Here is a 27,393-nt window from a genome sequence, read left to right on the forward strand (position 1 = left end):
GACCTGAGGGCTTCTTAATTTGGTTTCCAGCTCAAACCCCAGAGAAGTCAATCCATTGAAATTCCATTTGCCTAGTGATTTATTTACCAAATTAACTGATTTTTTTTTGAAGAAGAAGAAGAAGAAAAAGACGTAATTATTCACAAATTTGATAGCAATTCATTTTGCACAGGATAGTTTTCACACGAGCCTTGCAAAGTTGTTGGGTGTAAATTGACTGGAAAGCCATTTTTTATTTTTTTCCGGCTTCAGCTTTCTGAAGATTCAGTTACAAGTTGCTGAGGCTGGAAAAACAGCCGCCTCTGCTGAGGGATAGAGGCGGTGGAGACGGCGCGCTGCACCTTCATGTTCTAGAGAGGAGAGACTGATGGGCAGAGGAAGGGGGCGATGCTGAGGTAAAGAAGGAAAGAATGGGTGTCAGAGGTCATGGGTGCTGGAGGACAGAAAAGGCTGAGATGAGCTTTTCTCAAGGGCAAGTGTTTGAAGGTTCGAGAGCTTTTTCCAATGCACACTGGGGCTCTGCTAATTCTTCCAATATCAAGCGTCATACACCTTCTCCTTTGTTAATGCAAACAGATTAAGTTAGCTGGTAAACTCGGAGAAATTGTTCTTCTGAACATGGATTTTCCGAGTTTCCGTTTTCCACAGACTGGCTGCTTCCTCTAACCCCAACCCCATCGAGCCATCCCAGCCACACCTCAAAGCTGTGGCAGAAAGGGGAGCCTGCCTGGAGGAAGAGGCCTGCAGGACCTACAGAGCGATGGGGGTTTGAAAGAGGAGGGAAAGTCGCCGTAAAACCCAGTGTTCCTTTGCTTGCTGAGGGGTTAGAAACAGAGGCTAACTTGTGGTTTGCCCAAGACTTCCATGGTTTTAGTCCCGAAAGCCTCACATCTCAGGCACACTGAGGCAGTTGGCTAGTCTTGAGAAAGAAAATGGCACACAAAGGTGGTGGCTGGTGAGAGAGCCTCTCTCGAGGGACAGCCTTCTCGCTGGTACAATGTGTATAGCTTACAGGGAAGATAAAAGGATACTTGGGAGAAATGACACGGATCAGAGCAGTCACCCCAGGGACCTAAGACCAGGGAAGGCCCTGGCTTGCTCCAGATATCTTGATTATCCAATATTCATGCACTTACTTTTCTAAATGTGCTTTTTCCCCCTCTTTCTCTCTCTCTCTTCTTCAGGGAGGCAGGACACAGTGCGTGCGAGAAGTTTGTCCCATTCTCTCCTGTCCTCAGCACCTTCGTCACATTCCCCCAGGACAGTGCTGCCCCAAATGTTTGGGTGAGTGACTGCTTTCAGGTCAAAGAACAGTGTAACTTATCCTTGGTGTTTTCTGCAGAGACTGTTGATCCACATTGTTGTCTTGGAGGTTCTCAAGTCGTCCTATTTCAGGGGAACCGTTTCTAATGAAATGAGCATAAGTTGGGCATCAGGTTGGTCTCTGCTGAGGCCGCCACAGAGGTTTCTTCTCGCTTGGCTTCCCTTGTGTCTGTAAACCTGGGACCCCAGACAGCCTGAAATGATGCTCTCTTGTGGGGAGAACTGTATTGAAGACACTACCTTGAATGGGCCCCATGATGATAAGTCGGAATGGATTTCAAAGGCATGTGAAGAAACACACAGAGGAATATAGACTAGTGTTACTTTTACAGGCAGGCGTGTGCAGGAGGATAACATGTCAAAAATGAGAGGTATGGAAAGGAATAATAAATAATAGCGAAAAAAAGGGAGTTCTAGCTATTTCTCACCACACGTTTGCTATGTACTCAGCACCACATGAAATGTTTTTTTATGCGTCTCATTTAATCTTAAGAAGCTGTGATATATGCATATAGGTACTAAATATATTACATAATTCCAAGATGTGATATAGGTGCAATGATTAATTTTATTGTACTGAGAGGAAGTAGATTTCTAGAAGGTGGCACAGCTAGTGAGTGATGGGGTTGATACCCAAACACGAGTGTCTGTGATTCCTAAGTCCCACGCTTTAACCGGCAGCAGCCCAACTCCCCTGGTGACACGGAGGGCAGCACACACATGGCCAGCGGAAAGTACATAATCTATGATGCGGAGTCTCTACAGCATGAGATTCTTTGGTTTACAGTCTATGTGTCAGCTTTTTCCATAAGATCCTTAGGCACTTGAGGTAATTGAGGTCAGGCTATATAAGATTCAAATAAAAGCAGTGTGACCCATCGTATGAACCCAATAGAACATCCAGTAACCCCACCAGAATCTCCAGGGGTCCTTGAGGGGCTAATGTTTTCCCTGGCTTCATCGTGCTTCTGCTCTTGCCGTTTCTTTCTTTGTTCCCTTCCTTCCTCTTCTCCTCATCCTCCTGCTACCCCATCTTCCTTTTTTTTCCTCTTCCTCCTCTTCATCCTTTCCTCTTCTTTCTTCATTTTGTCCTTTCAGAGATATTTCCATCGTCTTTTCACGTCTTATGGTGCTATTGAGTGAAGGTTTGTGTAGCAGTTTTTACTGAAGGTTTGCCGTCCACGAGGGTGATTACTCTACAGAGAAGCACAGTGAACAACATAAAATGGACTATTAGGCTTCTTTTGTTCTCGAAAGGCCTTAGCCATTTGCCTTTAGGAAAATTTGCTGGGCGTCTCTATTATTTGGGCTCCAGCCTCCTATCACTTACTGTCCACGCCCTTTTCTTGACTGCTGTCTCCTTTCTTTCATAGCCTGCTTTCCTCAATTCCAAATGCCTGTTGATTTATTTTTCTCATCCCCAGCTTATCACAGCCATACCCTGAAGTCTATCTTTCTACAACCAAATTGGCAAATAAAGGTATCTTATTAAACTCAGGCAGTTTTCTCCCCTTGTAGGAATTCTACTGCCAATTCTTCATCTAACAATGTTTGCCTTCTTGCTACATGTACACACACACACACACACACACACACACACACACACACGCACACATGCACACACACTTAAAAGAAATATGAAATAATTGTAAGAACAAAGGGGAATTGTTTATACATGCCTGACTGAAGATATTTCCATTGATATGTGTGTTTCTTGGGTTGCCAGTGTGTGCTTGTGCCCCTGGAATAGAATTCACCAGTTCACTGTGGTCAAAATCGTCATGCTCTGGGTCATGGTGGAAGCAGTGTTCCATCTAAGCAGGAAAGGCATCACAGCAGAGGTGGTGTCTGGGGCCTCGCCTTGAGGATAAGTAGGCTTGATGAATGCTTTGAAGCCGGTACCATGGATATGCTGAGTCAGCTCAGAAGTTTGTCATATGAGCAATAGCTGCTGTATTGAATGCAGATTTTTCTGTCCATTTGTGGTCATAAGACAGACTACAAAAGGAACAGAAAGTCTTAGGAAACTTGAAAATCATAATTCTCCCAAATGAGACCTTTTTTGGTTGGGCTAAACCCCAGCAGAGCAATGTGGAAATGGCTCGACTCCGGCTATACACAGATCCCCTGAACCACTTTTTTGAATGTTGTATCTTATTTTGGGCCATGATAACTTGGGGGTTAAGGTAAGATTTTATGTTCTTTCGGGGTAAAAGGAAATATACCCACACAACAAAGGACAGAAAGAAGAAAAAAGGAAACACTAGGGCACTTTCTGGATCTTTAACATTTTAGACTTAATTAGACTTTTGCCTGGTTGGACACGAATTGCTGTTAAATCTTCCCTTGACCAGGATTCATTCACACGACTTACCTCTGCCTTTTACATTACAACATCCCCTTCCTCTCTTTTCTCATTTTCAATGAAGAGCCTGGTCAGAAGTTTGTATACGCAGAGCACCCAATGCACCTTTCAGAGTGATACAGGCCAGGATCATATTTGAATTATACCCCTACTGCTACTAATACTGCTTATTATCACATGCTTATTGGGAGTATTTAATGAGTGCAAGGCTCTGTGCTAAGATATTTTTAGGTGAAATTTACATTTTATTGGGGATAACTTAAGTCGCTGGTCACATATATTCGGAAGGGGAGGGGTGGCAAAGCAATTGAAAAGTCTTTTTTGTTCTGTGATCTATCGATGTATCAATCAGTAGATCCATCCATCCATCTATGCAACGATAGATATTGAGACAATGATGGTAGTGAAAGCAACAGGGAGGCTCTATTCCAAGAGGGGACAGGCATCCTTTGAAGATGTACTTTGATTGGAGAAGAAAGCTTGACTATTTATATGTTTATTTACATATATTTATATGTTTATTTATATCCTGCCTTTTGTCCTGAAGGATTTAAGGCCACTTCCAAAATACATGAAAGACATGTAGGTAAATGACAGGAAAAAGGCAAGGCAACCTAATTCTACAGAGATGCGATACCTATGACAGGCTAGACATTTGGCATGTGGAGTTGGATTCTAGAGGCTCTTTGAGTTAGCTTCATCGCTTATGCCAATGGACTTGTCATTTCTTCATCTAAAATGCTATATGACCAGTTCTTCTTTTTGCTCATTGTTTTCCTTCATGGGATATTTTGACTCCTCCTGTCCTCTCCCTTCCATACTGACTTTCTGGGTAATCTTACTCATTCCTCAAGATGTAGGTCAGGCATCACATCCTCCAAGAAGACTTCCCTGTCATCCCTGTCCCCATGGTTCTCAGATTGGCTTCTTTCCAGAACTTGCCATATTGTTGTGTTGAAATAATGTTTTATGGGTTTGTTTCCCCACTAGACTGAGCTCCATGAAGACAGAGCTATGCCTTCATCATCTTGGTTCACTATTATGGACATATAATAAAGATTTATTAAACTTACAGTGTGGAATCCAACTCTTTTTAACAAAAGCTCTCTAAATGAATGACTTCTGAGGATCCACTGGGAACATCGAACCCAAGACTCTACTTTTCTGCATCACGTTGACCTGGTCTTCTGAGAATGTTTAACTGCCCTGTGATGTGATTGCTGATGACAAAGTGGGATGCACTTGGCTTCTCTCTTGCTTACAGGATTCTGTTGTTTCCCTCAAGGTCAGAGGAAAGTGTTTGACCTCCCATTTGGAAGCTGCCTCTTTCGCAGTGATGTTTACGATAATGGGTCCTCCTTCCTCTACGATAACTGCACTGTATGCACCTGCAGGGTAAGGTGGTTCTGAGGGGCTGCGGGATAGCATTTGGGGTTTTAGTGTTAATGTTATAGCCAAACATGATGTGTTGTTTACCAGAAAGAGGCATTATTGACGCTATTTTAGGAGAGAAATCACACTCAAGATTGCAAGGAAATTCAAACATAGGACCCAAATTACAACTCACTGTCACCTTCTCAGGAATAACTAGCTAGCTTCTGGTGGTGACAACTAAACTCTGAGTGGCTGTCTGAGGCACTTTCTAAAATCAGATAAATGCACATAGCAGAGTTCTCTGGATCTAATTATCCACGATGAATTCTCTGACACACCTGGCAATAAAAATGGTTTTAATCACGTTCGAGAGAAGAGAAAGGCATGGATTTACAGTTCATCACAAGATAAAGCTGGTAGTTTGGGAAGAGACTATTTATGTTTTGTTCACTGTACCATTTCTCACTTGGGGCATTGCTCACTGTACTCAAAAGGCTACCAGAAGTCTAAAGACTGGTTAAAAAAAGAATTCCACCCCTCCCAAATTTTAAAGGGACACACATCACACATTCCTAGACTGTGCTTCTGTGGTGATTTATTTTTGAAACCAAGAAGGGGGTCATTTATATGGAGGACTTTAGGCTCATCCATTTGTTAGTGAGTGAACATCTGTGTGACACAAGTATAGAATAATACACTTTGGTGGTGATGGCTGTTGTTTTGTTTTTAATAGCTAAAGGGCTAGAGAGGGAAAGAGAGGAGGTTTGCTCAATGTTAGCTATGAGTCAGTAGCTGGGATTAGATTCCAGCAGTTCCTGATTGTTTGAGGCATGCTTCATTAAGTAGCATGCACTACTTCAGGGATGTGGCTGACTTGGTTGTTCCCTGGCACTGAACACCGAGTCATTTCTAAGCCCCGGATACTTTCCTGAGACTCCTTCCTCTCTTCATGGTTTGTATTATCCTATGCTAAACATATCGCCAACTCCTGTTGGCCTTGGCCTCCATCCTCAGGACTTATCTTCCTTTCTAGGAGTTGCACAGATTATAGCTTCCCCTTGGGGATACTGAGACTTTGATGGAACCCATCACATTCTCACTTCTCTTGATTGCAGGAAAACCTGGCAACCCAGGAATGGGAATCAGATATGCTTGTAGTGCTTTGGGTCTCATGGATTCCTTGAGAGGTGATGAGGAAATATGTCCTGGGACTCAAAAGAAGTGTAATTAATACTGTTCCTTCAAGAGGTTTTTTTTTTTTTTCCAAAGTATGTGTTCTCATTCATCTTTGGGAAATTAGGCTGCAGTAATTCTGGATAATCAGTGTTATTTTCTCTTTGCTTAGAGCTTTCCTCTCCAGCATCCTCATTCAATGCCATGGCAGGTGAGGACACTGTTTAGTAGTTCTCTGCGCACAATATGGTTTCAGGTCTCTGTGCCTTCCAATTTGATGGTTTCTCTACCAGTAGTGTCCTTATCTTCTTTAAATTTGATTAGCAAACTCCTCTTCATCTACAGCAACTCATCTCAGATGTCACCCCCTCTAGTGAGTCTTTCCCAACTCACCTAGATAGGCAATTATTCACTCTTCTCTGCTACCTTTAAGCTTGACTACTTCTGTTTACTGCATTATGCTGCCATTTATTTGTTCATATGCTTCTCTCCTCTGACTCTCTGAGCTCCTTGAAGACAGAAGTGCATCCATCTATCTTTGTATTCTCGTTACTGGCAATGTACCAGTGCCAGGCACATTATCTAATGGGTGCTGTGTGTGTGTACGTGTGTGTGTTTAATGAAAGTTAGGAAATCTACTGTGAAGTATGCATTATTTGAAAGCTAGTGAGTACAGATCAAGACATGCAACTTGAAAAGGGATGTTTTTCAAATTTATGTATTGACTTACAATAATTTCTATGACCCAGGCTCTGTGCTGGGTCCAATACTTCATAAACTGTACAAGAAACCTGAGAAGTAAGTATTATCATCTCCATTTTGAAGAAGAGGACTCAGAGACTCAGGGAGCACATGATAACACACCTAATAAATGAACTGGCGTTCTACCCTGATCTTGTTCGACTCTAAATCCTATCCACTATATGATGTGGGTAGAACCGTAAATATAAAGAATAACAAATGACATTTTTTTGGAATGACCATATTATTGTCATATTAATCTTAGATAGATAATCACTGTGAGCATAGTAGGTGGTCCTAGGAGCATAGTAGTGGGAGCACAGTAAGCGATTTACACTTCTTTGTATGTAATGCTCAGAAATTAGTCCACTCGCAAAGCTTCCTGACAGGGTCTCTATCTTGGTGAGGGGTTTGGTCTCATTCCTGTGGCATTGTTCTCACACTACTTTGACACTTTGACGGGATTGCTCTTCTACCCTGGGACACTTCTTTGCTCTCTCCCTGTCCTCCATTGAGTTTCATAAATGTTTTGCTCTTACAGTCCTTCCAGCTGACAATCTATTCCAGGTGACAGTGCATCTTGTTGGCTGGGAAACTAGAGAAGTTTACTTCTTTTTAAGCTGCTTTGAACTTTTCTTCAATGTGTTGTTGAATAAATCAGTATGCCAAATGACTTGGCTATTCTGTTCATGGAATATACTTCTTTAGAAATCAAGTCACACCCTTTTAATTACAGATATCAACTTGTCCCCCTGCGAGGTTCAGTGGCCTCATTAAGGTTACATGGTTTACAGCTTTGGACTTGCTCGTTTCACTCCTTTGTGAACATGGAAAAACACACTAAGGGATTTCCTCTTGAGGTGGAACATTAGCTCTTAATCTCTACTCTCTGATCAGAGATAGCCTGGCTTTATGCTAAACTCCTAGGAGGTGGCACAAAGCCATAGAGGAGACCCAAGAGAGCACTACTAATGAAGATGCGAAAGAAGGAAAGGACAGAAAGAAAGAACCTGGCTGGCCCATCGTGAGCTGGGCCTTCTTGCCACATGCTGGCTGAAGCAGAATCATTAATCTCTTGAGCATTAAATTATAAATGCTTGGAAGGCGGGGAGCACATGTCACACTTTTCATTGTCCAGATATTTAATCAACAAATAACAATTTGACGGGAACGAAAGGTTTATTGCAAATGAAAATGTGGTAGCTTCGGAATCTGGTTTAATGCAGTTCGTTGTAGGTTGCTGAAGGCAGGCCAGGGAGGACGTTTGGTGGAGGTGGAGATCATTTTTCATTTCTTATTTGCCTTTGGGCCCCCCAGGACTCTACTGTAGTGTGTAAGAAGAAGTGCTCCCGCCCTGGCGGCTGTGGGAAAGGCGAAGGGGCCTGCTGTGAGGAATGCCTCCTACGAGTGCCCCCAGAAGACATCAAAGTGTGCAAGTTTGGCAGTAAGGTTTTCCGGGTACGTCATGAGCCAAGCTCCTGGGAACTACTGTGAGTTGTAAAAAACTCCAGACAAAATGCAGATTGGAGCCTCCCGTATTTTTTATATGCAAATACATGCATGTATAAATGTGCTTATTTATATTACAATATTCTATGTGCATACGAAGGTCAGACAGTTAAGTTTGCAAACTTTCCATTGTCTAAGCAAACTTAATTGTCTGACCTTTTGTGCATAGTACATATATATTTAACGTCAAGTGCGCACAGGGACAAAGAAGCAATTGTGTGAAAATGTTTTTCTTTGAGAAGCTTTTCTTTTGCAAAATGCTTTAGTTTTGCTTTTTAAAATATTATAAACTTGTAAAACATCATTGCTCTTTCCAAATGTGGTTGGCCAGTGATTCGGACTGGGCTGAAGCAGCCCCCCGGATGGTGCAGTGATGGGTACCCAAATGCCAGGGAGCATCTCATTCAGCCAGAGATGCTCAGGGCCCCTTGCTAAGATCCTGATGGTTCTATAGCTTCATAGTTTGAGAACTTTTCACAAAACTTCTTTTTCAAAGAGAGATTTTCTCATGTGGAAAACGTTCAGGTGAGGATGCTCATGGCATACGTGGCCAGGACAGCGGCTGAGCAAAGGTGAGAGGGCCCTGCACCAGTGGAGCCAGCAGGGGTGTCTCTTGGCCACCTGCTACCCACCTCAGGTGTGTTTTCCATTGTTTTTCTGATGACCTCAGTGGGATGCTGTGCAGTAACCATTTAAACATTAGGATGAAGATCGGTGGCTTTGTCCAAAGTGCTTCCCATCTAGTCTGTTTTCCCCAGGTGCGGAGGGAATCTCTGTGAGCCTGAAGGTGTCATCTCATGATACTCATGAGAACTGCGACCCTCGGATCAAGTCAGATGTGGAAGCTCCTCAGGCATGCCGCACGTAGCCAGACCTCCTGTTACACTGTAGAGTTGGAGGGAGAGTCTTTCTTGGTTCTTAAGGAATTAGTAGGAAGACATGATTTGTCTTCCTACCAAGGGAATGGGGTTGCATGTGTGTTGTACTTACACCAGGTTTTCAGAGCCTTTTGTGCCCTCTTTGTATAAAGTCAGCCCCTCCTGATCACCCAGATGCAATAGACTCACGCTCATGATAATGGTGTGCACAAAGCACCTCCCAGGCTTCTTATTAAAAGGCTCCCTTACGTGAATGAGGCCTGAGACCATTTACAGAGGGTCACCCTTCAAACACCGAGTCCTAGAAATGTGCACTCAGAGAACCTGGAATGGTCAGGTGCCCTGTGTAGAAAGATTGAGTTAGATCTTCCTCTCCTGAGAAATAAAAGGCACTGGAGAGCAGAGAGTACTTAAAACAGCTTCAACAAGGGAGAAGGAAGAGGAGGAGGAGGAGTTGTCATCAAAGATCTGAACTAGTTTCTCTGTTTTTAACCAAATTTGCTGCTTATATCCACAAGGGAGGAATCCTTGTTTTGTTCCCAGGCCCAACTCCATTGCCTGTCGTCTCTGTTCCCACAAGCCAGGATGCACGTCCCTGCGTGTTCTCCAGAGCTCCGGGGCTTCTTGTGGCTGAACCTTTGACCACTGTACATTATAAATCCAGTGAGCCAAAGAAATTCTTCAGACAGCTCTTTCTGGGGTAGAAAATGTATCCCATGGTATCACCCAGCTTTTTGGGGGGAGAGAATCCAACAGGCAGGGACATGGTGTGAATAGCTCTTGGAGTTCTCTGTCTGGGCTCCACATTTTCAGGTGGCTTGCTGGGTAAGTGTAGATGGATACCTCTGAGTAATTTCATTGTCAAATGATGGCAAAGGGTAAGAGGTGCTTTCCATGATAGAGACATCCCAGCCTGTTGGATTAGCTCGCGCCAGCCTCCAGCTGATAGCAGAATCTTGTGCTCTGTCTGTTAGGATGGAGAAATGTGGTCCTCAGTGAACTGCACCATCTGTGCATGTGTGAAAGGCAAGACAGAGTGTCGCAAGAAGCAGTGTGTTCCCATCAGCAGCTGTCCTCAGGTACGTGTGGGATGCAGGCCAACTGCCTCTTTACCTTAGCACCTTGGGAAACATCCTGTGTGTGGCACGGTCACATGGTCACAGGTCTAGATCCCCTGAAACATCCAAGTTTCCAAATACCCACATGCCCTTTGCAAAGCTCGCTCCTTTTCTGCAGTCTCCACCCAGATTCTAGTCTTGCGTAAAAATAGCTCCTCCCTTGTTCTCGCCCCCAGTCTCCTATTTTTTAGTGGCTTTGCCCAGTTCTTTGTTTTAATATTGCCAACTCCTACTCGATCTTCTGCCTTGTACCTTTTGCTGAGTTTTCTGTTGAACACTATAACCATCCTTTGCATTTTCCTCCTTTCTTTCTCTCTCTCTCTTCTCATATCAGAGTTTTCTTCCTGTAGCCATTCAAAGTAATATGTGGTTGTTGATTAATAAATTTCCCAAGGGGTTTCTCCTGCCTAGCGGCAGGCCGACCCCTTCTCCAAAGTGAAGTTTCCCCTCTCTAACCCTGGCCTCCATTGTAGCCCCGAACAGAAATCATGTCCTTATGGAAATATCTCTTTTCAGAAACCCACAGTTCCAGCGCACAGAATAAAGCAGCCATTATCTTCTAGAGCATGAGCTTCGGTGAATTCACCTTAGCCACTTGAAACCTCTCAAAGTTTTATGCGTTTTGGGAAAATGTCAAACCTATTCAGTACCTTCCAGTGAATATATATAAAAAAAATCCATATATTCAGGACATGTCCTCCTTTTTCTGTTATAGACAGCCTTTAATTTTATTCACATCTGTTATTATTATAAACAAAGCATCGCAGTTTTTGCTTGACTGCCAAACGAAGCACAAAAAAACAACAGCTGTTGCTATTGCACAACTGAATAAAGGGGGGAAAAAAAAAACAGAAAAAAAAAGCCCTAATTAGTCTTGCTTTAAAAAGCCTCAGACATAAAACTGAAAACCTTCCATAAAAGAAGAAGGAGAAAAAAAAATGGAGATATACTACATAGACTTGAACATGGTCTGCTTATAAATATTCATTGGGAAAATGGGCTAAATGGGCTCACTTCGTTTCTGCCAGTCCTGGGGGAAGCCTCACTGCTAATGACCTCTTGCAGCACATGTTAGTAATAATGGGCTTCCTTATTCTACAAGACAAAACAGGACACGGTGCCAACCTGGTGGCTTGAGTAACTAGCTCAGCCGGCCACGGTGGAGAGTCCATCGTCACGTGAGTCCTGCTGCTTGTGGCGGGCTTGGAGGTGCTCATCGTCCCGTTGCTGTGGGGACGCCAATGCTCTTTCTGTCACCAGCTTCTCATGAGCATTTCTTCTTTGTGGGCCACATTTAGGACAGGAGCAGCCGTGCCTCCAGGCACAGGTCTTTGCCTGGCCGCCTGCTTGTTCTGTCAAAGCTTGTTCATGCCTGGCTCTTGCCTTGGGGGCCACCTTTCTGCTTCTAGGCGTCCTTCCAACCAGTCCGCCAGTTCACAATTTCCCGCCCCCTTGGCCAGCACAAGACTTTGGAAGATAGCTGAGTTCTACCATAGAAATCCTGTTAAACACTTCCTTCCTCCCCGCTGCATTGCCTGGGGAAATTTTAAAAAAAAAATTTTTTTTTGAAGAAGCATCCTGTATTCCCTACTCTCTCCTTCCCAGGCACTGCTCATCTCTTTTTCCAGAAGTTTGTGTGCTTTGTTGAAGAAGGATCTTATGGTTGGATTCCTTGTCCGCCCACCCTCGCAACTCCCCCAAAGGCAAAGGAGTGCCTTTGTGAGAAGGGCTATGAGGGCTCCAGTGGGGACAACACTGTCCCCAATGTTGTTATGACATTGTCATCTTATCAATGCTGACATGTACTGAGATTAACCCCATTTAATGCTGAGACCACACCTCTGAGGTGGGTGTTGTTACTACACCCTTCTTCACCATAAGGCCACATGTCCAGAGTTCCACAGCTAGTTATGTGTAACTCAGGAGCTCTGACTTCATTGGTCATGCTTGACTTATTCCCCACATAATTTAGTTATATTACCAGCTCCACTTGCATTTTCTGAGGAAGTTGATGGTAGTTTCTGCCAATGTGCAGATGTAGGGGGTCACATGGCCATTATTTTGTTGAGCCCTTGGCCGTAGACAGCTCTGCTCCCTTCAGGTGGAGCACCTTCCTCCATCCTCCTGGGGCTGTCATTCCATTTGCCTGAGCCAAACTCATTTGGTTTTGTCCTCACCTGCTTTCAGTCCAAGAAGCCAAAAGAGACTTATGACTAAGTGGAAATTGAGAAGAGAACGCTAAACAATGAAAATATGTGTGATACCCCAAACCATGGGACTGCTGAATGGGACTGAGTTTTCCATCTTATTCAAAGTCATCATAGCCCTTCATGTGCTATTTAGTCTAGCTGACATAAAAGTGAATCAGATGTGGTTCTAGTTCTTCCATTATTAACCAGTATTTTTTGAGTCAGTATGATTTTTTTTGAGCGCCTAGATCTATTTTTGATGCAACTGACCAGTGGTGAATGAATGAGTGGACATTATATTAACAGTGTGGCCTGGACATAGGTCTTGGACCACCTCTCTGTGATCTCTGTTTCCTGGTCTCCTAGAAACAGGGGTAGGAACACCTGCATTTAGAGGTTATTGTGAAGCATAAATTAGATAAAAGTGTGAAGAATGCATGGTGTTCTTCCCAGTGTATAGCATATACTCAATAAATATTAAATTCTCTTAGAGATCAAGATGAAAGGGGTTAAAAATCTGGAGTGGAAATAACATGGCCTTTAGGTAACACGAACTTAGGTTTGATGTTGGGTTCTACCACCCTTGTGTCGCATGAAATCAATTTCTTCACCTGTAAAAAGAGAAATACTCAGCTCATGAGGCTCTTGTGAACCCTAATAAAAATTATTACAATAACATGTAATATTAACTAAACCTAATACAGTCTAAGTATTAACTTATTAAATCCTTACGACTAACCCAGTGTTCAGTAATGTAAGGTAATGTAATCTAGTAGGATGTTTGTTGCATAGCAAGTGCTTTGTAAATGTTAATCTTTTTCCACATTTCTTTTTCTCTGTGAGTCCCACTGAGTCAGAGATATGACAGTGCCATTCTCTGATATGGGCCCTGAGAATATGCTTCCTCCTTTAAATGTCATGCACTAAAAAATTGGGAAGAAATGCATTATCGGAGATTGTACTGTATTTCCAGAAAGGTGGTGGAAAAGCACTCAGCATTTTGAAACGCTCAGCTTCATTGGCCTAGGTTGCATAACAGTTTCTGGAAGGATAAACCCGACTGAATTTGATCTGTAATACAGATATTGTCTATATCTGTAGGCCCGAACTTGGGTTACGGTTTATTGTTTGGGTCCTCCCAACAAGCAAAGACAAAACGAAGGCCTTACATGAATTGATAGGTTGGCAGACAATTCCCATGTTTGTGTGTGTGCACTTGGTCTCTAGGGGGATAGATTTGGCTATCAGTGAAAAGGTTCAATCCACACTGTCTCCATCTTCCCTCCATGTGAGAAAAATCACACCAATGTGTCCTTCAGATATTATATTTCTCAAAGGATAAAAACAGGAATGCTTTCTCAATGACTTTGTGTGGCCTTTGCACCTGATACTTGAAACTTCATCTGCACCATCATCATCACCACCTGGGCATTGAGTGCAAGTACAGCTTGGACTGATTTCATTGGTTTATCTGGCATTGGATTAAAAAAAAAAAAAAGAATTTTGTCCTCAGGAGACCCTCTTTCTTAACATTAAACTCTTTTTTTTTCTCTTGATTAGGGTAAAATTCTCAACAGAAAAGGATGCTGTCCTATTTGCACTGAAAGTAAGTTTATTCCTTTGAAAATGTGCTATTACTATTTGTCTTGATTGTATAATGTGACAAGAGAAATGGTGGTGTAAGTTTTCTGCACATGTTGTTTCTGTAGGTATAGCATGGGATCCTTCCACTTCCCTACAGACACTTTGAGTCCATTATAATACTCTCACAGAAGCACAGTTGTCGATGTTTCCATCGGAACTTGTTGCTATGGGAAATTTGGAAGATAAATGGCCTGATGAGGTTTTAAGAAGGACCAGATAACTTGGTGTGCATTTTAACTGCTAATAGCATTTGCAGTCATGGTGGCTAAGACAATGCTATCCAGTAAAACCAAACATTATGCATAACCGAGGAGGGATTTTTCCTTCCATCATCATAAAGCCAAACAGCTGCACTTACTTCCTCCCCCCTCCCCCCCACCGCTTTCACCTGGGCACATCCAGTTCTTGCCATTGGCAGAGATAAAACAAGAGGTCATTGGGCTGGCAAATGGTTTGGCCATCCCGTTATTTTTAACTGAGTTCTTGAAGGTTCTACCGTGGCCTATTCTGAAAGCTGCCTGAGACTGCATTCACAGACAAAGCATAGCAACAGGTTTAATGGCCTCCCCACATGCAGACAGACGCCTGGATCTATTAGCAAACAGCGTCTTCCCCAACTCGTATGGTGTTGAGATAGCTTTCTGAAGTGTTTTAGTGAAAGAGGAGTATTAGTAATGTCATTGCCAAATTAGTTTCGATGTGTGATAAATAGGATTAACAAAGACATGAAATTTATTAGAAAGTGTTTTATGAGCCAGTCAGGCTTAGAAAAGTGGGTTTTGCTGATGGTTGAAAGCAGCTTTCACGTGCGAACAGGTTTGTTTAATCCACTTGTCTAAAATATTTTGGACAAAAGATACAGAGGTTTTATATATATATATGTGTGTGTGTGTATGTACACACACTCTTATTATATATATATATATATATATATATATATATATAATATATATATACACGTATGTCTCACTCATTTTTGAGATAGAAAGCTATTAAACAATTATACACTACACACTGGATAAAAGTACTGATTGAATGAATGAAAATTAAGGTATAGATTTAATAAAATAACTTTACAGATAATGCAGTACATAAAATAACACAAGGGGGCCAGTATGACTTAGAGCCCAAGAATTAACGCAGGAAGAAGAATTAGCTATGATTAACACACCAGTTTATTTCAAAACATGTGTGTAAGCTATTGCATTTAATCATCCTCCCAGGGACCCTCTGAGGACACTTTGTTTACAGATGGTTTGGAGGCCGCCTCCAGCTTAAGTCCTCTCTGGATGAGCAGAGTCGAGTCTAAATTGATGGTTTTCTTCTGTTTCCATATCAGTGGAGTTGCTTGCATTTCCTTAGAAAGTATCTCATTGAAGCAGAGGCAGACTTCAAAGGAACCCCTCAGATTTTCTAGCTAGCCCTTTCAATTTGCATGAGCACAGATAGATTACGCATGCCCATCACACCACCATCAGGAAGGTTCCCTGCTTATCAGCTGAACACAAACATGTGGCCGATCTTGTACAGAAACAGCCTAAATCTTGAATTACCTGACTTTATGTTACAAGGATCAAGATGGTGATTATTGAGATAGTTGAGAGAAAAGCTGCCTCTCATTATCCCTCTATCCATTATGGGCTAGCCTTTCCATATCTAGAATACTCGTGGCTCATCAGGAAAAAAAAGAAAGGAAAGGCTAGAAGGATGATGGGCATCACAAAATCAAACCAAGGTTTTAACCGGTCATATGAAATACTGTATTGAGTGAAACACGTGAATGAGCCCATGACTTCTGTCACCAAGAGAGGCAGTTGGTAAGGGAGAAAGCCACCCAGCTGGAGGGGCAGCCGGGAGACATCAACTCTATGCACCTGCGACTAGCAGGTCAGTGTGGGAACAGCCCAGGCATGTGGTTCTCGGTCCAATTCTGAATGACATCACCGGATGGCTATTTCTCTATTTCCTTTGGTGTTCTTTCCATCTGTTTACTCTCCCTTTCTCTCCAGCAGTTCTTCCACCAGTGCTGTAAAACACATTCTATTTGGCAAAATTTATTTCAGATTGAGTTAGGCGATGAGATGACTTCCAATTTTTTTAAGCAATGCCCAGATTTTCATAACATTCAGGTAGACTTATTCTGGTGTCCTTTAGCTATGGCCAAATGACCTCTTATTTTGAAATTCCTTTGTCATTATAACCAGGACCCAGAACAAACCTTTAGGCTCATTTTTTCCTCCTCCATCAACTATGAAAGCTCTTCTGATATATGCGTTTCTAGAGCAGACAAATGGAGGCTGAAGTAAAAACTAAAGCTAGTGTTTCTAAAACCAGAAAGATGACTGATTTCCATCTTTTTTTTTAATCACATACACACATACATACCCCATTAGTTAGTTCAGAGTTTTTAAGCTCAGTATTACTGATCGTTTGGCCAAATAATTCTCTGTCGTGGGGCTGTCCTGTGTACTGTGTGACAAATTTGCAGCATCTCTGGTCTCTACCAACTAGATGCCAGTAGCACTCCTCTCCCCAAGGTTGTGACAATCACCAGTGTCTCCAGACGTCGCCAGATGTTCTCTAGGGAGCGAAATCACCCCTGGTTGAGAACCTCTGGTACCCCAATCAGGGCAAATGACATAGGTGAATACAGAAATAAACACCTGTGCTACTAGTAACAGTAACTTACTCTCAACACACAGTGATGAGATGAAATAGGGGAGTAAGGTGAGGTTGCCCTTCTGCAGGTATAAAGATGACAGACTAGAAGCCTCTGGATGCAATTGAATGTAGTTCTGTATTTTCATTGCCTAACCCTACTTCTGATTCTTTTATGGAAGGAGGCAGGAATAAATAAATACACACACACACACACACACAAATGAAATGGATTGAATACATAGCGTTGATACTCTAAAACTCACTTGATTATAATAGTTAAATGAGTGTCACCTTATTTCAGCAGGGGTGACACTGCACTGTCTGTTCCTACAATCCCCAGCATCCCTGCCTTATTGACTGGGTTAGTCTGTCCTGGTCGTGTCTGGGGATGTCTCAGACTCTGAAAGGAATGGTAAAGGGGAGACAAATTCAATGTGTAGAACATTTTATAGGCCTCTCTTTGCAATAGTCAGTGACAATGGTTAATTTATAACTCTGTAGGTAAGAAGCAGTCATTGAGGCCCTAATAAGTTGTCTTCCTCAGAGTAAGGTAGTCTTTGCAGGGTTGGTCTGAAAGGGCAATGATGATTCTATCAAAATTGAAAAAAAAAAGAATCCTTTTAATATAGATCTGAAGGAAGTATGAAAAGCATTGCTGTGTTATAATGACATGGGATGTTCTCTTTTTCTCTTTTCTCAACTGAAAGGAATTAAATTTGGTTTGGGTGAATCATTTAAAATAAAAATTGAAAGTGAGTGAAACGAACTTTATAGAGCTTGTGTGCAGGGGCTATTTCTTGCCACAGTATGAGCTCTAGCCTAGAGTGGGTCCAGCTGTGGGACTGAGCATCAGGGGACCACAAGTTAGGTGCCAAGGAGGCTGCCATCTGTCGTGTATGTAGCACTTGGTTTATGGGAAATGTTATTTTACTGTGTGCTGGCAAACAGTAGGTGGAATCTTGACCTGACCACCCAGCAGAGACTGGAATCAGATAAACTCTTTGCTGGAAGAATGTCTGTTTTCAGACATGGAAATAATACTTAGCAACAAGCTTTTCACTGATAAGAGAGGGTGTGTGTGTGTGTGTGTGTGTGTGTGTGTGTGTGTGTGTGTGTGTGTAAAGAGAGAGAGAGAGAGAGAGAGAGAGAGAGAGAGAGAGACCCTGAGAGAGGATTTAATCTCTTAACCATCTACACAATCAGAGGCAACCTAAAGCAGCCCCAGCTGTGGTTGCCCAACCCTGCTCTCAGATTCATTAAGCTGTGCCTGTAGCTGTATTAGCCCTAACCATCAGAATCCAAACCCCAGACGAAAGTTCACGATTACATAACACAGAGGCGGGTAGGCTATACTGAGCACAGATGTGCATTTAATTGGAATAACCTCAACTGCACGTCCCACAAGTAACAGGAAATATCAGATTCCAGCAGCCCTGGGTGCAAGGAGGCTCACAGTTGCCAGGTGACCTCTTTAACCCCCCAAGGGGTAGTTCCCAGCTGTGCGCAGTGCTGGTGTGCCTGCTCTCCAAGAAGGCCTGTGCCCACCACATGTACCCACCACAGGTGCTGTGGAACTGCCCTGGCTGGTTTTGGCACCTCTTACTGCAGTCTCTGGGCATGCCTACAGGTATCTCCAATGAAATAGTAGCTGTCAGAGGGGGAAAATACAACAACAATTTAATGAAACAGTGACCTTGGGGCCTATTTTATGAGAAATCTCCACTGACAGAGGTTCTGCAAATTAGTAATTCTGTGTTTGAGCAAGGTTCCTGGCCTCCAAGACTGTAAGCCGCTCCAGGTCCCTTAACACCAAGAGTCTGTCCTTAACTCAGGAAAGCAAGGAAATCTGAAACCAGAGCTGAAGATGCTTGCGGAATAAGAATTTGTGGTGTTGACTTCAGCCCTGCCAAGGAGGTGTGAAGCTAAGTGGCCACTGACCTTTCTGCATGAGCAGCTGGCACTGGGGTCATCACTGCTCCTGAGGCCCAACCAGCAGGCAGGGGTGGCAAATCAACCCCAACTGTCCCCCATGTGGTGGTTAGGAAACCCCACACAGGCAGGAGTGGCATGGGAAGGCGAATGAGGAAAGCAGTTTGTTTTCTGTTTTATATGCTGGTCTGTCCTAAGGGATATTGTTCCTTTAAGTTTTTCTGGCTGTGGATTGGTATTACGTTGAAGGAAGAGGCTGATGTCATTAAGGGTCGTCTTGCACCCATCTCTGATTGTTGGTTCCTGCAGGGTGGTAGTACTCTGTAAGTTCTGACTGTTTATTTTAGTTACCAATCATTATCAACAACATCAAATAACAATAATGACAATAATAGCAACAGCAGAAGCAGCAGCAGCTAATATTTACTTGGCATCTGCTATGTGTCTAAACACTGACAGGGGTGCTATCTCATTGGACCTTACTTGATCCTCCCGGCATTCTTAGTGGTTAAGGCGATGCCACAGGTAAGTAGTAAAGCCTGGATTCCTACAAGGAAGTCTGGCCCCAGGGCCCCAGCTGGAATTTCTCCCCTTGGCTTCTTTGTCACTTTGTACAGTTTGATAACCAGTTGCAGTTAGGAAGGGAAGACAAGGTCTGGAGGGCTTTACAACTGGTAGGGATTGGAGATTGGAGAAGGATGTTAAGAGGAGTTTCCAATTTAATAGCGTTCCCCTCCACCCCACCCAGGAAGAAATGTAGGCTAAAGTGTCCAGGCTTTCATCTACCTGGTGACACCTCCACCTTGCTGTTCAGATGCAGAGCAGTGATAGCTGGCATGCTCAACACTCAACTACAAATCAAACTATCTTGGTTCTCCATGTCCACTCATTTTTCCAGGTATTTTTTTTTCCTCCTGGCAACTCAGGGTTGAGGTATTTCCAATACTAAGTGACGATCTCCCCAAATTTTCTTACTTAAAATATTAACATATGTATCCTTTTAAACTCAAATTACTTGTGTATAATTTCTGCTAGGAATAAAAAAAAGCAAAGTTACTCTGCCAATCAAGCTCTTCACTATTTTGGCATCACGGACTTGTCTAAAGGAATGGACCTCAACTGTGAGGTCAAACCTTCTACTTCTTAGGTGAGGAAACGGAGGCTAATGATAACAGTAACTGGAAATGCTGATGAGAACCTGTAAATTTATTTATTTATTTTTTTACCTCCTAGTCTAGTATTTATTCTATAATATCATATGGCTGCCCTGGGTCTTTGATCAGGAAAGTTATTTTGAGTAGAGATGTTGCATTATTAAATCATTTAATTAAAAATGACTTGCTTGCCTACTTTTGGAAGACATGCTTTGTACATAAAGAGATATATAAATTCATTATTTGACACCTAGTGTATTTCATCCAAGGCTGTTATTGTGAATGTTAAGAAAGATGCAGGAACCCAGTTTTGACTGAAGGAGCTGGTGACCACAACCCCTTAACAAGGGTACAACTAGAATACAGCTAAGTGAGAAAACAAATAGAGGATCCAAACCCCAAACTCAGAAACCGAAAAGCGCACTTGGTGGGAAATACTGCCTAATAAAGTACATGTTACTGTATGGCAAGCTGAGGCAGATTTATCCCTCTCTGGAGATCACATCTCCTGTGAGCAAAATAAGAACAACAATTGCTACTTCTGCTGCCACTGCAATTGCTCCGATTACCAGCAATGATTTATTGAATGTAAGTCCGCGTCAGGCATTGTGACAAATGCTCTCCATGCATTCTGTCCTTTAATTCTCTCAGTGATCTATGAAGTAGAAGCTACTGTTATCCCCATGTTATGCAGGAGAGACCTGAGCGTCTGAGGAATGAAACAGGGTAATACCCCAGTCAGCTAATACCAAGGCCCAGGAGACTCCAAAGTCCAAGCTTTTAAGCACTGTTTTATGTTCTCTATTGACTCCATTTTTATTCATTTTGGAAGTTTGCCTTCATATATATATATATATGAAGTTTGCCAGTTTCTTTTCTCTATACATGACTGGGGACTTCTATTTGAAAGCAGCTGTATTTGCTCACCTTTTACAACCTTACCTATGTTTATGAGGTCACGTAACCTCTTCAGACTCTTGGGTTATAATCCTTGAGTTCTCACCTTTCCTGGGAGTTTGGAGAGAGGACTCGTTAGCTGCACTCCATAGCCCGCTTGGGTGTGAAGTTCATATTCATGAATATTACCATTCTTTCTCCTCATAATCCCCTTCTCGGTTAATACTCTCCATCCCCAGCCTCTGCTCCATTCCTCTGCTCTGCCTTTTCATATTCCTCCTTAACACACATATCTCTTCTGCTTTGATGTTTTGCCTTTTCATCCTATAAGCTCCCAGCTCTGCCTCCACGGTGCCCCTTCTGTAGTTCTTGTCTCATTCTGGTTTCAGATTTGTCTGAACTTCGAGGTCCCTAACATATGACTTCTTGATAAGATGGTAATATGGCAGATGTCAGCTTCTAATTTTTTTTGGAGACCACATTCCTCTTTCAGAGTACTGCATTTGAACTTTATTAGCACTTGCTACCTTTGGTTCCCCAAATTATCTGTGCTGGGAGTTGGAGGGAGGGTTTAATGGCTGTTCCCAACCCCCATCTGTTGACTGAATTCTGGCACCCCCATTATCCCAGCTGCACAGGTTTTGAGCCTTAATGTTATTTCTTGTACTTTTGGCATTTCTCTCTCATGTTGCTGATCAGTCATCATGTCTGATTATTGTCTCTTTGTGTTGTTTTTCTAATAAATGATTTGCTTCCTTTTTCCACGGCAGCCAGACCCTCATCCCATTGCTTGCCACTAACCTCTGTCTTTGTCTCTCAGCCTTTTCTGCAAACCGCTGTCAGACCCAGACTTGGCTTTCATGAGAACCTACACCAGCTTCCTTCACTGGTCTCTTGCAGAGCTGCCCAAGATTTGTTTAGTGTAAAATGCTAGTGCCGAGGGATAGTAACGAGTAATGTTTTCAAAACAAGTTTCTATGATTAAATACATTCGGGAAATACCGAGTCAAGGAAGCTGAAACAGGTTTCCTACCTACAGGATTCTCAGAGCCCTTTACCTGCCAACGTGCAGGGTAAACTTTCAGGAGGGTGATGGAGTATAGAGACCCTCGCAAACTAATTTGAGCTGCAGAGTTTTTTTTTTTATTTCTACTTACTTTGGCAGAGCCACAGGCAGGATTGATGTTTCATAGGAAACGCATTAAGAAATGTTGGTTCTTTGGAATACATTTAAACTTCTCAGGCTGGCAATAAATCTCAGGCCAATTTATTTAGACAGCTTGGGTTCTCAAATCTCCTGAAGCAATCCTTCCCTCCCATCAGACTGGTCTCTTGATCTTCTTGTGCAAGCTCTGTTCTTTTCTGTGTCTATGACTTTATTAACATTCTTCATTAGGCCTAGAAGGCTTACTCCATTCTAGCCCCAAATCGAGGTGTTATGCATAAACTTAAATTGCAATAAATCTACGTTTTACATGTATGTTACAGTCTTATCCAGCCCTGTTTTAGCCAGCAGTGGTTATCTGTTTGCTGGATTTGCATAGCATTTGCAATAATAAAACCCATAATAACTAATCTCTGAGCTTCTATTATGTTCTCAGCACTTTTGCAATGTCATCTTTATCTTTATAACCACCCTTCAAGATAGTTGTTCTTAGACCAATGTCATAGGTGAACAAACTGAGGTTATGTAGTAGTTGGTGTGTGGTTTTGTATTCATTAAGTGGCAAGACTGGGACCCAGGACTCTTTTCAAAGCAAAGGATGTTTGAAGAGGTGTACGGTGATTTTCAAGCTGGAAGCTCGGTGAACTTGGAGATGTGAAACTCGTCTCTTCAGCTCCGATGCACAGATATTTTAATTGATAATAATGATTTCTAGTTTAAAGAGAGCTGACATTTTAAGGTCTGAGCTTGGATCAAGAGAATGCAAAAAAAAAAAACCAAATGCATCTTCTATAACAAGTTTGTATTAACATTTGGTGAATTTCCAGCATCCTGGAAGGTGCCTGGAGGACATGGTTATAAAACTCATATAGATCCTGAGTTTAGGAACTTGGAATGTAGTTAAGGAGATGCAATATAAACACGTTAAATAAGAAAACGACATAATATATTTTATTACTAACTCCTAGGTAGGTGTTCTTTAACTGAAGTTCATGGACTCCTAGGAGGTTGGTGATCAGTCTTGGGACAGGGCGAACCTGTACGTTTCAGTGGACATACTCGTGCGTTTGGAGGGAAGAGTGTCTACATATCTCTTCCGATTCCCTGTGAGCTCTGGGATCCCTACTAGTTAACAACCAAACCGCACAGGATGCTGTGATACAGGGTGTAAGGGAAGCATCAAGTCACGGACGGGGGCAGGCACCAGCCTGAGAGCTGCAGAGACGGACTGGACTCTTGTCTTTACTGTTGTTGGCTGAGTGACCATGGCCAACACGGCAGCCTCTCCAAATTAATTGCTAAGAAGTTAATATCATGCAGTGTGTGGATAAGTCATGAGGCCTGAAGGAGAGCGTGAGAATATGGGAAGCATCTGGCACGGTGCCTGACATGAACTAGTGACTTTAGTCCCCTTGGCTTTTGCTAGGTTTATTAGTTTCCTGTTGCTGCTCTACCAAAGTACTACAAACTTCATGGCTCAAAATGATACACATGCATTATCTTACAATGTCTGGAGGTCAGCAGTCAAAGGGTGTTGGCAGGACTGGACTGTAGAATCCATTTTCTTGCCTTGTCATGCTTCTAGAGGCTGTGCACATTTCTTGATTTGAGGTCTCCTTCCACCTTCAGTGACGAGTTGAGTCCTTCCCGTGCTGCATCATGGTGGCACTTGCTTTCCTGCTTCCCTCTTTCACTTGTAAGGACCCCCGTGATGACATTAGTCCTGCTTGGATTGTCCAGGGTCATCTCCTCATCTCCAGGTCAGCTGATCAATACCCTTAATTCCAGTTACAGCCTTAGTTACTTTTTCTGAGCGCACTGGTTAATTATTCAAGTAATTAATCAATTAAGCAAAATTCGATTAATTACCTGCCATATGCCAGTCATTACACTTATCTATTTTAGTGAGTTCACTGGGGATAGTTTACTTTTTTCTGCTAAAATGTCTTTTTTAATTAATTAGCCCATTCATTCAACAAATATTTATTGATGCCTATTATGTAGTATACCAGGCATTATTGTGAATAATGCAAAAATGAATGCATCATATCTATATATGAACACATGAGATATATATATCTCCAGTCTACAAGGCAGTGTGCCAGGCACCGAGAAGCATAAACAAAATTTGCATGTAAGGAATTTAAGGCCTGGTTTAGGAATTAAGGCTACATTATAACTATAAGCTAGGATAGAAATTGATTTATCATAAGATGCTATGGGTTTGGTGCCCACATTTTTAACCCCCAAACTGAAAACCATAATGTGTCTACAGGGTAAATTATTTGAAATTAAGGCTGTCCCAGAAAAATCTGAGTTATGTGGTCAGTTTTGTGTTAGGGATTTAGAGGACAGGAAAGTGACTTTGGCTGAGGCATCCTGGAAGTTACTGTGAGAGCTGGCGTTGAACCTGGGAAGTGAGGGATCCCTGTACTGTGAACTGGGAGGTGGGGGCCAGCACATGCCACCACAGGAGCGAAGGTGAGAGGTGGGGAAGCACGGAGCTCAGCTGGGGAGGTCCTAGGATGGCAGCCGTGACTTTAGGGGTTAGATTTATTTTAGATTAGATCTTGAAGGCAGGGACTGCTTCCTTTGCTCTTCTGTTGCAAGTTGGTGAGGATATGGGGTTATGGAAAATACATGCAAAGAAATTTACATTCTTAACGATATCTCTTCTTAACATTTTTCTAAAAAAAACAATATTGGTTTCAGATGCCTGCTCAGCTTTTTTAAAAATCCACTTTTATATGTAGATTTGTAAGTATACCTGGTGGATTACAGATTGGTGAAAAGAGACCCCCTTTCCCCTTCTCCCCACATTCACACAGTAGGGCTAGATTAAGTTCTTCATTTAAGAAGCCATGGATATGAAGTCTTATAGCACTTCAGGTGCCCCTTGGTGGGGCACCTGTTGGCCCTTGTGTCCTCCAGCTCTAGCTGGGTCCCACAGAGCCTTTGTATGTCTGGAGCTTACATCACTTTTAGGAGGAGCCTAAACCAATAACACAGGGGCTTGTCTTAAGGGCAGTGTTTCCAATCCCAGCATTTCCTTGTACTTGACTCAAACTTGGCACCATCACTCCTTTTTACCCCGCTGGGTTCCCAGGAGCCCCTGCATGACCTGGTGACCCTAGAGTCCCACAGCACCTGTTTCCCTGCAATTTGTGTTGGGAAAAGTTTACAGCCATGTGTTTCATTCGATGACTTTCTCCTGGTTAGAGAGCTTCCAGAAAAGGTACTGATCTGTGTGGTGTGTGGTATGATGAGCGGGGGGAGAACTTTCTCGTTTCAGAAGTGATGGATGGAGGGTGAAAGTCACTTTCTATGTTTTTAAAGTGATTTTAATGCCTGGGGAAATCTCATGACCTGTTAAGTGAAGAGGAAATATAATTTCATGTATAGGATAACCTTAAGTATGTTACAGTACACATACAAACACACACAAATTGGAAACAGTGGTTATTTCTTGGTGGCAGAGCTGTGAATGATACTTTTTTTTTCTTCCTTATGCTTTTCTGTCCTGTATATGTGTGTGTGTGTGTGTGTGTGTGTGTGTGTGTGTGTGTGTGTGTTAGGGGACGGGGGTTAAAGGGGGTTCGAGCCTACTCAATTTCTCTTATTTTTTTCTTTACAACATAGAGTTGTATAATTTCCCCTTAATTTTCTTTGATGGTTGTTTTGAGAATAATTACAGCTCTCCTAAGGAAGACATTTCATTAGAATAAATAGACCCATGGCAGAAATAAATGCACTTGATGAGGTTAAGAGAAAAGCATTGGAATTATGTTTCCAGAAGCTGCCTAGCTCTTAATTCTCATAGCAATCTTATTAAAAGTACATAACATCAAAGCAATATGTTTTAATCCAATGTTTCTAATTTTTAGACCAAATATTCTTATTCCAAAAGTATACATATTATAAATAATGAATGTAAATGTAAAAACAATAATGTAGATACACACAAACAAGAAAGGAAAATAAATGTCATCCACAATTCTATAGCCTAGGAGAAAAACAAAACAAATCAAAATACATTTTTCTAGTTGGGTTTATATGCTTCTAATTCTTTTCAATGCCTAGACATTTGTATACATATATTGAAAACACACCAAAATAAAATTGATATCTGATGATTTGACTTAGGGGCTATAAGAAAAGTACCACCAAGGGTAAACTCCCATTTTTCCTCTCCATCCTGACTTGCACATACTCAAGGTTAGTTATAGAATGGTCTGTTTATTTAGCTCCAGCTATCACGCCAAGCTTTCCAGAAGAGTGTGACTAGACATCTGGACATCTTGGACTGCAGCTCTCTTCACTGAGTCTGCTGGACACAAATTATATGAGGATACAATGTTCATTTGTGTCCCCTAAGTGTTTCTCTCGCCCTGTTCCTTTTCAGCGAGGCAGATTCTTGTATCCCTGAGCTTCTCACTTTCAGTCACTCTTTCGTGCACATGTTTGCTGCTCCTGCACGATCTGGCATAGGGACCTTGAGGTGCCAGGAGAAAGGGCCAAGGTTTCAAAATTATTTTAGCTCGTGATACAAATGTCCCCAAATGCAACACATAATTCTCAGGCATCTTCCTAGTCATGAAATTTTGTTGGCCTCTTCTATATGGCTGTTACAGAGAAAAATCATCCTGCTTTCCAAACCCTTCCCTTCCACAAGTTAGGGCCTCTTGAAAAATATCTTTCCTGACAGTGCTGTTCACACATAATCTCCCTTTCCCGGTCTCCCTGTGTGTCCCTCAATGCTTTCCGCCCAACTATGAGTAAGCTAACGCTTCCCCAGGGCCACTATAGGCAGAATGTTTTCTGTTGCTTCTTTGAGGATTTGCTTTGTCACATAATTGGCCTTATCTAAAAATACCCACATTTTGACTCTATTAAATAAATAAATAAATAACACCAAAAACAAAATCAGAGAAGCGTTAAGGAAAAAAGAAAACGCACCACTCATGATTCTGCCACCAAGAAATAACCACAGTTTATAATTTCGGTGTGTGTCTGTGTTTCTGTATTTATTTTATTTAACACAGTGAAGGTTATCCTGTTAATTTTGTTTCTTTTTTTTTTTTAAGATTTTTATTGGGGAATTGGGGGATGGGAACAGTGCTGGGGAATTGGGGAAGGGGAACAGAAAAGTTGCTGTCATTTTGTTCTTCAGTCTAGTTGTGGAGGACGTTGCTTCAATGGCCCAATTGGCACCATCATTGCACTCTTCCCGGGCGAGGCAGATCAGTCGCCGGCTTCTGGACGGCTGCTCACAG

The 27,393-nt window shown here is 42.3% G+C and overlaps 1 protein-coding gene across 4 annotated transcripts in view; it reads left to right on the forward strand.

Moving 5' to 3' along the window:
- BMPER (BMP binding endothelial regulator) overlaps positions 1-27,393 on the forward strand; it is a 227,200-nt gene that overhangs the window by 121,933 nt on the left and 77,874 nt on the right. For 3 of the 4 annotated variants that reach the window (XM_019668453.1, XM_019668455.1, XM_019668456.1), the window contains exons 7-11: positions 1,185-1,284; positions 4,953-5,083; positions 8,294-8,434; positions 10,338-10,442; positions 14,231-14,276. In XM_019668453.1, the coding sequence (XP_019523998.1) occupies positions 1,185-1,284; positions 4,953-5,083; positions 8,294-8,434; positions 10,338-10,442; positions 14,231-14,276 (523 nt within the window). The remainder of the gene's footprint in view (positions 1-1,184; positions 1,285-4,952; positions 5,084-8,293; positions 8,435-10,337; positions 10,443-14,230; positions 14,277-27,393) is intronic. The other variant, XM_019668454.1, reaches the window with a different exon arrangement.

This window comes from Hipposideros armiger, unplaced genomic scaffold, assembly GCF_001890085.2.
Source record: "Hipposideros armiger isolate ML-2016 unplaced genomic scaffold, ASM189008v1 scaffold_526, whole genome shotgun sequence".
NCBI lineage: Eukaryota > Metazoa > Chordata > Mammalia > Chiroptera > Hipposideridae > Hipposideros > Hipposideros armiger.